Source organism: Mesoplodon mirus (assembly GCF_964341445.2).
Source record: "Mesoplodon mirus genome assembly, chromosome: 19".
NCBI lineage: Eukaryota > Metazoa > Chordata > Mammalia > Artiodactyla > Ziphiidae > Mesoplodon > Mesoplodon mirus.
The window spans coordinates 28,011,720-28,023,293 of NC_138995.1; the positions used below are offsets into that span (position 1 = coordinate 28,011,720).

At 48.6% G+C, this 11,574-nt stretch overlaps 2 protein-coding genes across 3 annotated transcripts in view; one reads left to right on the forward strand and one right to left on the reverse strand.

Annotated features, from left to right (window-relative positions):
• The window catches only part of PLLP (plasmolipin), a 27,704-nt gene extending 19,397 nt beyond the window's left edge, over positions 1-8,307 (forward strand). Inside the window, exons 3-4 of one of the 2 annotated variants that reach the window (XM_082608106.1) lie at positions 278-400; positions 7,785-8,307. In XM_082608106.1, the coding sequence (XP_082464232.1) occupies positions 278-400; positions 7,785-7,991 (330 nt within the window). In that variant the 3' untranslated portion in view covers positions 7,992-8,307. Of the gene's footprint in view, positions 1-277; positions 401-1,523; positions 2,678-7,784 lie in introns of those variants that run through there. The other variant, XM_082608107.1, reaches the window with a different exon arrangement.
• On the reverse strand, positions 4,289-11,574 carry ARL2BP (ARF like GTPase 2 binding protein). The gene is made up of 6 exons (XM_082608108.1): positions 11,200-11,574; positions 10,401-10,462; positions 8,336-8,442; positions 7,041-7,126; positions 6,726-6,822; positions 4,289-5,865 (listed from the first exon to the last, which is right to left on the reverse strand). The coding sequence occupies exons 1-6, from the start codon at positions 11,235-11,237 to the stop codon at positions 5,764-5,766; spliced, it is 492 nt and encodes a 163-aa protein (XP_082464234.1). The 5' UTR covers positions 11,238-11,574; the 3' UTR covers positions 4,289-5,763.

Below are 11,574 nucleotides of genomic sequence, written 5' to 3' on the forward strand. Positions count from 1 at the left end.
CTGACCAGGTCGCTTTAGCAGCCCCTCCACACCCCCCCCATCTCTCAGCCTTCGGTATGTTTACGTTCCCTGCTCATATGGCCTCCAGGCTGACCCTGTGTAGACCGCTGTCTCTTGAGGCCTTTTTAGTGGGAAAGACCCACGTGTCTCCATCCCCATCCTTGAGCCGCAGCCCGTTCTGGCTACTAAATGGATGTGCTCGTGGGGACCAGGAGGTTCCACAGTTCCCGGAAGTGTCTCATGTCTTAAGACTGTTCTCTCCCCCGCCTACCCCCAGTTAATGATATTTAATGTGGGCGCCACCGTCCTCTACATCACGGCCTTCATCAGCTGCTCTGCTTCGGTTGAACTGACGTCCCTGAAGGGCACCAGGCCGTACAACCAGCGTGCAGCTGCCTCCGTGAGTATGGTTCCCTGGGGCACCCTTGGCAGTTACAGGGGAGACGGGCCAAAGCAAGGTCTGGGCCCCTGGACTCTCACTGCTCCCTGGTCCCAGGCCAGGCACCTGCCACATGCTGAATTACCCTCCTCTCAGTGGGCTCACAGTTTTCCATAATTAACAGCAAAACCCTGAGGAACCAGAATGCTTGGGAAATACTTGGGTGGCACAAATGAAGTCTGGGTTAACTTTACTGTGAATCAGTCGTGCTGCAATGATTTAGGGTCATGTGTCCCCTTGGAGAATCTGTTAAAAGCGCTCTATCCTCCCCCCTCGAGAAAGGCACGCACAAAAACCTTTCGGTTTAAACCATTTGGGAGATCCTCAGGCTCTCCCATGCAGCTCAAACTCGGGCTCCACGTCGGGTAGCCAGTGAAGTACCAGAATCCCCTCCGTACCCGGCACGCCTCACCCACGAGCCCCTGCAGGCACTTCCTCAGTGTCCTTCCACTCCCTTAGTGGGGAGGGGGACAGGGACTGCCAGTCCTTTCGACAGACCAGGAAACTGAGGCTGAGAGGTGAAGGGACATGCCTAAACTGAGTCCTGGGTAGGGCGAGAGTTAGACCAGGACTTGGGTTTCCTCATTCTTTCTGGTGAGGATGGTTTTGAAATCTGTGAACTCAGTCACCAGGATAGAGACATGGAAATTCTGAACGTGGCCTTAGGTGCTAGTGTAGGGATACCTATGAATTGATTCCAGAAAACTCCTAGGGTAGCTGAACATTGCCATTTTAAAACTAAATCCCTGAAATGTGTCTATAAAGTAGCTCCTACCCCTTGGTGACTCTTAGCACATTGTCCAGTTATCCCTCTCAGTCTAAGACACACCTTGCTCGTGTGGTTAATGGTTCCCCACTAGAATATAAAGTTGGCACCCCAGAACCTGGTACCCATCAGCCCCCACAGTGGTTAAGCGGGTGTATGGTTGAGGAGGAGGTGGTGTGGCTCCAGAGCAGCTCATTCTGGTTAATTGAGGGGCCCCGGGTTTCACTGTCTGCATCTACCTTCCTGGTGCTTGTATCACTGTCATAGCCCCCATAGCCGTGCTGCAGACAGACTCACCTCTGCTGTCTTCTCTTTCAGTTCTTTTCGTGTTTAGTGATGATTGCCTATGGAGTGAGCGCTTTCTTCAGCTTCCAGGTCTGGCGAGGAGTAGGCAGCAATGCAGCCACCAGTCAGATGGCTGGCGGCTATGCCTAAACCACTGGTGCCATGGGCCACCCTGGGCCTGAAGGCTGTAGCCTGGTCCCTGTGCAGGTGGCCCCACAAGCCCGAAGCCTGAGCCCTGCATGGAGTCAGCCCGGAAGGGACTACACTTGCTCTTCTCTGCTCATCAGACTCCTTGGGCTCACCCCACACTCCCAAGGAATCAGGATCCTTCCTCTGGCAGGCGCATGGGCTGGAGAGAGGCCAACAGCCAAGACCTCTCATCCTCCATATTCAGCAGAAGGTGATGGGGGATACAGGACTCTCTCTGCTCTGTCTTTAGGACTTCGGTGTCCAAGGCTGGAACCCAGCCTTCTCGTTGGCACTAAATACACTAACAATGACCCCAGACTTGCAGCCCACCATAGAATATGCCTAACAAACAAGCAGCAATTATTTATCTGTTTTTGTTCTGGGAAGCTAAGCAAATTCATGAAACTGTTCTGATTCCTTAAAACATAATCCTGGTCTGACCCTCCCCCAAGCCAGCATGTCACTTGTAGGGAAACATGTCGAAAGAGGGTTATGATGCTGACAGCATGGTCTTCCTTTCCTACATTTCAGACATACCAGTTATTTTAAAGAAACCAGTTTTAAGTGACTTCTCAATGATGAAAAGCTTAGCCAGGTTTCCCTCCCTTTCCCAAGCCCTTGTTTGTAGTTTTCCCTTTGGGAAAAGCTAACCTCAATGCCTACTGCCTCCTTGACACTGTTAATCAGGCACCTGGGAAATGAGGGAGGGAGGGAGGGAGGGAGGGAAAGCAAGGCCTTGCGAGTGAGTTGTCCTGTGCTTGGTGGCGACTTTGTTGTTTTTGTTTTTTTACAAAAATAAAGATGAAAGAACTTATTTGGAAAAGATGTTGGGGAATCACGGTTATAGATGCTTATAAACTCCAGGAAAGCTGCAGCATAAGTCAGTACAGTCAGCCCTCCATATCCGTGGGTTTCACATCTGAGGATTCAACCAATCAGCTGATATGCAGGGTCAGCTGTATTCAAAATACTCGCCATTTTACATAAGGGACTTGAGCATCTGTGGGTTTTGGTATCCCCAGGGGTCCTGGAACCAGTGCCCCACAGATACCAAGGGACAACCGTACAAAGGTTCCAAATGCCTATTTAAAGGCAGTTCCAGTCCTGGAGTCACTCAGCACCACCAGCCACTTCTGTGACCTGAGGTAGGATGACCAACTTCCTGCCTGCTTTGCTGGGACAGTCCCGTTTATGCCGCTTGTCATGGCACAAATTTAATAGCACCCCTTTTTATTCTGAAAAGGGTCTCAGTTTAACAGTAAATCATTTAGTCATCTTGATGAACTTAAGATTGCCGTAATGTCGCTTACCTTGACAGTTTGTGAAGTTCAGAGATCAGATAATCCAAGTGCCTGATGCGCGGAGCTGTTACAGACGGTAGAGAGGGGGGAGCAGCAAAGAGGGGGAGCCCTTCTGAACTTATTTTCCCACCACAGCACAACATGCTCTGAATAATAAGCCACAGGCATTTCTGGGCACCCCTTGGTCCTGTCTTAAAAAACTGGGAACAATTAAAATGTAACTAGATTCAAACAGTTGCAGATGAGCTATTCCATTGCGAAGGGTGGGGGGGGAGGATTAAGTCTGATACCCATGTCCCAGTTGGGTCCCAGGCCTAGTTTGTGCCTGTTGTCCTGGTGTCACAATTAACAGCATCCCTTTTTACTCTCCAGTGTCTCAAGACTGAATGACAAATTATAGTTATTCTAGAATTAAGCCATAAGAGGGTAGTTTTGAGGAAGCCCAAGCGATTTTCTTTTGAGGCTTAAGAGAAAACAAAATCCTTGGCAAGTCTTACCAGGTTTCTGACAACCTAAAACACAGCCTATTTTGGTGGAGATGTTAACACACTTTGTCAAACAACTACCTGTTGGTTCAGGCCAATGCATCCCCCAGTCGTTAGCCCCTGGCCCTGCAGTTTGGGTGAACAGTGCTTCCCATGGCTGAGGAGGCCTAAGCAATAGGAGGAGGCAAATGTCTCCTGAGGCTGGGCCTGCACATGGGGCCTTCTCATCCCAACCATCCCTGAGCCCCTCTGAAGGTGGCACATGATGACCTAAGTTCCTGAGCAGACGGAGAGAGTTCTAGTTTGTTTTAAAAAAAATCATAAAGCCTGTTTTCTAATGCCTGCTTTCTAATGCCTGTTTTCTAATGAAGCTACAACGGACTTGCCTGCTTTTTTTCTGAGTGGAAAAGGATGAAAAAGAACCATTTGCCTTTTTTTGTTCACTTTTCATAATTTCATCTTTGGATTTGTCCACCTGCCTTTTCTCAGCCAGACTGAATAGAGGGATTCTTCATCAAGTGCTTCCAACATGCCTGGCCTGCGATGGGCAGTCCCATTTATAAAAAGAGCAAGAAGGGTAGGCAAGGCCAGGAGAGGAAGTGTTTTAAAAAGCCTTCATCTTGAAAGACCAAAGTACTGATAACCTGATGGCAGCAGCAATAGTAAAGAAGGGATGACTCATTTAGAATGATGTTTTTTTTTTTTCAAAACACCTGAAATTTTACTCATGGTACGAAAGTATTTAATAAGCGCCACGTTGGTACAGAAAAACGCACAGCCTACAGCTAGCTCATCTTTTAAAACCAGAACAGCCAAGTGAAAAGTCAGTAGAGATTCTTATTTTTACTTTAAAAATAAAAACAACAACAAAAAAACAACTAAGGTACACATTGGGAATTGAACTACTATAGTTTTTCTTTCTAGAGAGGTGACATACATGTTTTCTGGTCAGTAATGTTCTATCAAACATTATACTAAACCAGTGTACTAAATCCAAGCAGACAGATGACCGGTAAAGCTGTTTGCTATCTCCTACTGAGCTAGCCCAGTGGAACACGATCTTGGTGGGATTATTTTGACAGCAAGAAGGAAGTGCACAGCCCCCACCCCAACAGGAAACCTAAGGAGCTGTTTTACAGAGAAAGGGTTTTTTTTTTTTGCGGTACGCGGGCCTCTCTCACTGTTGTGGCCTCTCCCGTTGTGGAGCACAGGCTCCGGACTTGCAGGCTCAGTGGCCATGGCTCACGGGCCTAGCTGCTCCATGGCATGTGGGATCTTCCCGGATCGGGGCACGAACCCGTGTCCCCTGCATCAGCAGGCGGACTCTCAAACACTGCGCCACCAGGGAAGACCCATAGAAAGGGTTTTAAGCAAACCTGCACAAACTCTAACATGCTCTAAGAAAAGGAAACCTTTTAGACTACTTCCAGCATACATTCATTGGTGCCCAGTAAAATAGGAACACCAACATAGAAAGCATTTTTGCTTTCATAGCACTAACAGCTGAAAAGCACACAGCAATATAATACTTTGATCTTTAAGTGGGTAATCATGGAAGTTCCAAGATTATATCCACTAGGTTAGCCTGAGTACTCATCTATAAAAATGTGTTTTCAAAAACATAAAAACGAGTTATAGAAACAATGGGACTACATCAGGACCAGGAGAAGACAGTGAAGTGATACAAGGACTGTACATGTAAGACTAGGAACTGATTTTCACAAGTACCTTTTTAGGTAAAGGACAACTCTAAGTCGATTCCTACAGCCAAGACTATCTGTGATAGTAGGAGTTTCAGAAATCTCGGGATGGGCACCTAGCTTGCGTTAAACCCTAGATAAATACTCCCAGTCAAAAAGCCCAGAGGCTGCAGGACTGAAACTCTGACCCATATGAAAAGCTGTGAGTGCACAGAAAGCCTGGTGGGACATGCAAGGCCTGTTGGGCCAAGAGAGTTGGTGATGGTGGGCTCTTCCAACATGGACACACCAACACGTATGCTTGGGAAGTGCCCCCCCAGGTGGAATGCTGGATTTGGGCTTGGTGCAGGAGCCAGACTCAGAAGCTCCTGAAAGAGGTGTCTACTCAGGGAGGAGTACTAGGTTTACTGAAGACAAGAACGTGTCCCAGGAAGGTCAGGTCATTTTCTTCTGACCCATCAATACTTAACATTAACGAAGAGTTGCAGAACAGAGTCAGTCATTCCAAGATGTATTCTTCTGACATCATCAGCCAAAGCCTCTCCCAGTCTATTGGGCTGGTGATGTCTAGAAAGATCCCATTACCTGGAGGTGGGACCTAAGGCCGCAGATTGTTCTGGGAAGCTGTCATAGAAGATGATTTGCACAATGAAGTCACCACTAAACCGCTGCTTAAGTCCAGTCCCCGGCCTTCTTTTTCCTACATGAGAAGAGAGCAACTTTAAGAGGCAAGAGACAAAAAAAAGTCCTTTCTAGCTCATAACGGGGAAGGAGGTGTTCAGGGTGGGCCACACAGAGGAAGAGGGAGTATGTGATTTTGCATTTTTATTCAGAGCTGGTCACTCTTTAAAAATGCACCTCTTGGGCTTCCCTGGTGGCGCAGTGGTTGAGAGTCCGCCTGCCGATGCAGGGGACACGGGTTCGTGCCCCGGTCCGGGAAGATCCCACATGCCGCGGAGCGGCTAGGCCCGTGAGCCATGGCCGCTGAGCCTGCGCGTCCGGAGCCTGTGCTCCGCAATGGGAGAGGCCACAACAGTGAGAGGCCCGCATACCGGGGGGAAAAAAAAAAAAAGCACCTCTTGGGGACTTCTCTGGCAGTCGAGTGGTTAAGACTCCACGTTTCCACTGCAGGGGGCACGGGTTCGATCCCTGGTCCCTTGGTTGGGGAACTAAGATCCCACATGCCACGAGGCGCAGCCAAAGAAACAAAAAAAAGACCTCTCTTCACCGAAAAACATTTCTTTTTCCTATTAAGAACCTGCATTCCAAGAAAAGCAAGGCAATTAGACCTGCTTTTTGGCTTTGTCCTTTTGATTATTTGGGAACCCTACAAGGTGCCTGGGACCTGTTTCACCAAAACCATGAGAATGTAATTCCTTGTAAGGGTCCCAGGCCCCGGCCAGCAGAGGACAGCAGCTCGCTCTGCTGACACGTCACTCACTGCTGGGCTGATACTGGCCAGTCTTACAGAGAGGAGCACAGGGGGTGGTTTGTGCTCGACAGGTCTACTTGGAACTTTCTAAGCAGTTCACTGTGACTAAACAGACAAGAGGAACTTACTGCTCTATAGTCCAGAAACATTTCTTTAAAAGCCAGAAAATCCGTAAACGTGAGCAGCATGTCGAAAATGTCACCAGCCACTTCATCTTTATGGTGCCTGCAAAAGAAAAGGGTGGCCGCTTCATAAATGAATGATGATACAGACTGTCTCTTCGAGATTTCCCTCAAAGGTCTGGAGGGCCTCCCACCCAGGACCTAACCAAGTGCTCTAAAGCTTGATATTCAAGCACTGAGGAAAACAAGGGGGAGGGTCTTCTTTCAGAGTTGAGGAGGAGGGTAAAAAGACGTAAAAAGGCAGAGTCAAGCTCAACTCACTGTAAAGTTGTAGTGAAAGCCGCCATGTTAAATCCAGGAATCCGCTCCAACAGCTGTTCTTCTATATACTTTTCTACCAAAGAAATCTAACAGTGGAAAGGATCTTGGTCAGACTGTGCTTTAAGAAAACAAAACTCCTCTTCAGAAAGCCTGTCCTCCAGCCCTTTGAAAACATTTCCTAAGAGCCTATTCTGTGTGCCTGGCTCCCCGCCGAGTGCTGGGGGCACCAAAGAGAACCCAAAGCCAGCTCTGTCCTCAGTGAGCACACCCCCTGTGCCCTGGCCCGCCCGTGGGAGAGGCATTTGCAGGTAACTACGATGTAACAAGAGGAATGCTCCAAGGTGGGTAGGGATAGGGAGCAGAAGGGCTCCCACTCCCCATGGCAGGAAGTGAGGAGTGACGTAAGTGGGGGCTTTTCTGCCTGGGTAGACAGAATCTGTGTGGCAGGAACATATAAAAAAGCATACAGTTGGAGGTAATCGCAGGTTCCTTAAAAGCCGAGGCTTGGCTTAAGAAACCTTCATCGACTCTGCCACACTTCTGTGTTAAGGGAAGAAAGTCCTGGAGGCTCAAACCTCTTCTCGGACAGATGAGATCATAACAGGAGGCCGCGTGAGGCCTTGGCATAGTGCAAAGACCCAAGGGGTCAAGAGTCGAGGTTCCTGGGTTCTAGTCTTGGTTTTGCCACCAACTAGTTAGTGATCTTGGTCTTGGTTTTCACTTTTTTTTTTTTTTTTTTTGCAGTACGCGGGCCTCTCACTGTTATGGCCTCTCCCGTTGCAGAGCACAGGCTCCGGACACGCAGGCTCAGCGGCCGTGGCTCACGGGCCCAGCCGCTCCACGGCATGTGGGATCTTCCCGGACCGGGGCACGAACCCGTGTCTCCTGCATCGGCAGGCAGACTCTCAACCACTACGCCACCAGGGAAGCCCGGTTTTCACTTTTATCTAACAGTCGTGCATACCTGATTGGATTATGTAGTAGGAAAAAATAGCGTGTGAAAGCCAAAAGGTCAAAAGTATGTAAGTACATACTGTAACTGAAAGCAGGATTATGATAAAGCCAAACATGTTTTAAAACAGAAGACGAAGTCATTAAGTATTTGGAAAACAGCCCCAAGAACTGTGCACAGGAAAACAACAGGAGATGAAGACTAAATCAGATTCTAATTAGGCTTCCTGGCAGGGTGCTGATGGCAGATTTTAAAAGTTGAGCAGGTTTCAACATCATTTGATCCTAAATTCTTAATTTAAAGAAATCCTAATCTCCAGTAAGAGAAACAGGAATCCACTTACATATTCATTAAAAATAGGTGTGTAGGTGAGCTTATTCTCTTCTGTGTCTTCAAACTCCTGGTAGTACTTGTCCATGAAATTCCTCTGTAATAACTGGAACTCATCATCTGAACCGCAATAGGAAAAATGTACTCTTTTTAGTGGAGACTAAAAACCATTCTGATTTATAAACAGGCAGGAAGAAATGTCAGCAGAACTGCTTTATGGATGGCCAGTCTCTAGGAGGGGAAAGCTGAAGATGGTAACCGTACAGTTTCATGGCATGAAGAGCCTTCACGCTGCTGTGCAACCACCACTATCCTCTAGTCCACTTTTTTTTTTTTTTTTTTTTTTTTTTTGCGGTACGTGGGCCTCTCACTGTTGCAGCCTCTCCCGTTGCGGAGCACAGGCTCCGGACGTGCAGGCTCAGCAGCCATGGCTCACGGGCCCAGCCGCTCCGCGGCATGTGGGATCTTCCCGGACCGGGGCTCGAACCCGCGTCCCCTGCATCGGCAGGCGGACTCTCAACCACTGCGCCACCAGGGAGGCCCCCTCTAGTCCGCTTTAACCAGGGTGGCCTGGGAACTCCACAAACGGTTTCTCTTAATACAATTTCAGCAGCAGTGGTGTAAACAGTGTAGTGATTAAATGGATGGGCTCTGATAGAGGCTAGACTACCTGGGTTCAAGTCCCACCTCAGCCACTTACAACTGTGTGACCTTCGGCCTGTTACTTCATTTCTCTAAGCCCCAGTTTCTTCATTGGAAAAACGAGGATGATCAGAGTATCCTATAAGATTTGCTAGGTGGAATTTAGATGAGAATTCATGTACAGAGATTGGTTCATAGCAAACATTAAGGTTTACGGTATTTAGGGTATTTTAACAACCAAATAGAATATAACTTCTAAAAATAAAAGGGAAGCTTCATAAATGACCTAGACTTTGGAATAAATACCCTGGGCTTTCCCACAGCACACAGGTTACTCATAGAGGCCAAAAGAAAGTATTCCTCAGCATTCCCCAGAAATCCTCAGATCCACATGGGATCTTAACAGTGATACATTTGCATTTAGGAGTTAAGTGTATGAACCTTTACAGGATCCGAAGGTATAAAAACTTGGTCAATGATTTTTCACTAAACAAGACTAAGAAATACAGCTAGTAACACCAAACAACAGTGTTCTTTTCCTAATTCTCAGAAAACTTAAAGTCAACAGACAAGATTTTCTCAAATTTTTCTCTCCCACATATTTGTCTTAAATGGTTGGTGCCTATTACTGCTTATTACTTAGCAGGACTTATGGATGCCAAAATGAATCCACAAATTCGAACTCAGAACCCAGCTGAAGTATGACATCTTGTTCCTCATGGACATGTGTGCTATGGCTATGGTATTTTTAAATTAATTAATTAATTAATTTTTGGCTGCGTTGGGTCTTTGCTGCTATGTGCAGGCTTTCTCTGGTTGTGGCAAGCTGGGGGCTACTCTTCCTTGCGGTGCGTGGGCTTCTCATCGTGGTGGCTTCTCTTGTTGCAGAGCACGGGCTCTAGGAGGCAGGCTTCAGTAGTTGTGGCTCGCGGGCTCAGCAGTTGTGACACACGGGCTTAGTTGCTCTGCAGCATGTGGGATCTTCCTGGACCAGGGCTCGAACCCGTGTTCCATGCACTGGTAGACAAACTCTTAACCACTGCGCCTCCAGGGAAGTCCCAATGGCTACAGTATTACACTGTGCTTTATGTCACAAAATATTAAAACTCAAGACTAAAAACTGATTTTACTCTCTGAAATAAACTAGGTTAATATTTTCTGAAGTTTTGCCAAGAGCCCCATAACTTCAAGGTGCCCCATTACCTGAATAAGTCCCTTCAGGGGACTGAATCTATGGTTACTAGTTACTTAAAGAAGTAGGGGCTGTAGCCTGTAAAGCAAAGCACAGTAAGGCTTACTTTGTATTACAGTACGTTACATTAAACATTACATGCAGCTTCATGTTTTCTCTTTTTGAAAATTAACTCTCCAAATGGATTTCAACATCCTTAAAAGCAAGGGCCTAAAACCTAAAAAGCACAGGCAAGGAAGCTTACCCATGATAATGTCTTCTAAATATCCAACCACAGCATCAAATTCTGCATCAGAGGCGGAAGAGCTGAAAAATATGCCTGGATTAGGAGCTGTTTCAGATAATTCCTTTTTTTTTCAAAATGTATTATGGACATTTTCAAATGAACTTCCCATCAACTAGCTTCAAAAATTAATGATTACTGTCTAATTCAGCAATGCCACACAGAAGAAAACACATTTGACACATCTGTGACATCAAAGTTGAATGCAATGGCTCCACTTTCATAAAACATGATACGACCCAAGGACTTACAACAGGGACAAATAAAAGGAGCAAAGGCTCACTGAGGACATCTTAAGGCTCCTCGCATTTATTTCCTTGGGGTTCTACTCACCGCATTTTCGCTACCACCCCACACCAATCTGCTGTGGGCGGGCGTAAACTTGGTGCTGTTAAGACACTGGCCGGGGGAGGGGGGCAATTAGAGTCCCTGGGGGTAGTGGTGGTGGAGGGTCTTCTGGCCCGTGGTCGGGCCTCTGCAGCTCAAACTCGCCAGATTTTGCTGACGACCAAGGATTGGAGGCGGGGGGCATTGTGACAGAGGCGTGTATCATCGCATGACACCGCACTGCACTCCCGTTCTACAGGCCTGAACCCCGCGGTCGCCGCGGCGGCAGAATCGACCGCGGGAACTGGGGCGGGGTCTTGTTGGTCTCCCACCCACACCGGGGACACTGGTTTCGCAGGGTGGAGGCAGAGGCCGAGGCCAAGCGCCGGCAGCCCCGGCCTTCAGCCTCCAGGACTCGGGCGGCGTCACTCACAAGGACAGCGCGAAGCTCTCTTCCTCTAGGGCGTCCATCGCCGCCGCCCCATCCACCGCGCGCGGGGCGGCGGGCCCGCCGGGCTTCTACCCCGCCCGAGGCCCGTGCGCAGCCTCCGCTCTGCTCCGCAGAGCCCCACCCGGCATCGGGAAGGCCTTGCAGCCGAGGCCTCGGCCGGTTCACGGCCCAACCGAGTAGCGCCTGCGCACGATGCCCCGGCCTCAGGCTCCCTGGCTGCTGCCACGCGCCGGCCGGGCCTCACTAAAGTCGCCGCTGCCGCCTCGGGGTCCCGGCGTCCTTTCCCGCGCCCCCCGCCTCCCGTCACCAAGGCCTCCGCGACCCTTCCGCCGTCTCGGGGCTCTCAGCAGCCAATCA

Excerpts from the sequence above, each read along its gene's own strand:
- ARL2BP (XM_082608108.1), bottom strand. The coding sequence starts at position 11,237 with ATGGACGCCCTAGAGGAAGAGAGCTTCGCGCTGTCCTT. Across the intron at positions 8,443-10,400 it reads TTTAGAAGACATTATCATGG|ATGATGAGTTCCAGTTATTA; the intron begins GTAAGCTTCCTT and ends ATTGCGGTTCAG. Across the intron at positions 5,866-6,725 it reads TGTTTCTGGACTATAGAGCA|GAAAAAGAAGGCCGGGGACT; the intron begins GTAAGTTCCTCT and ends CTTCTCATGTAG.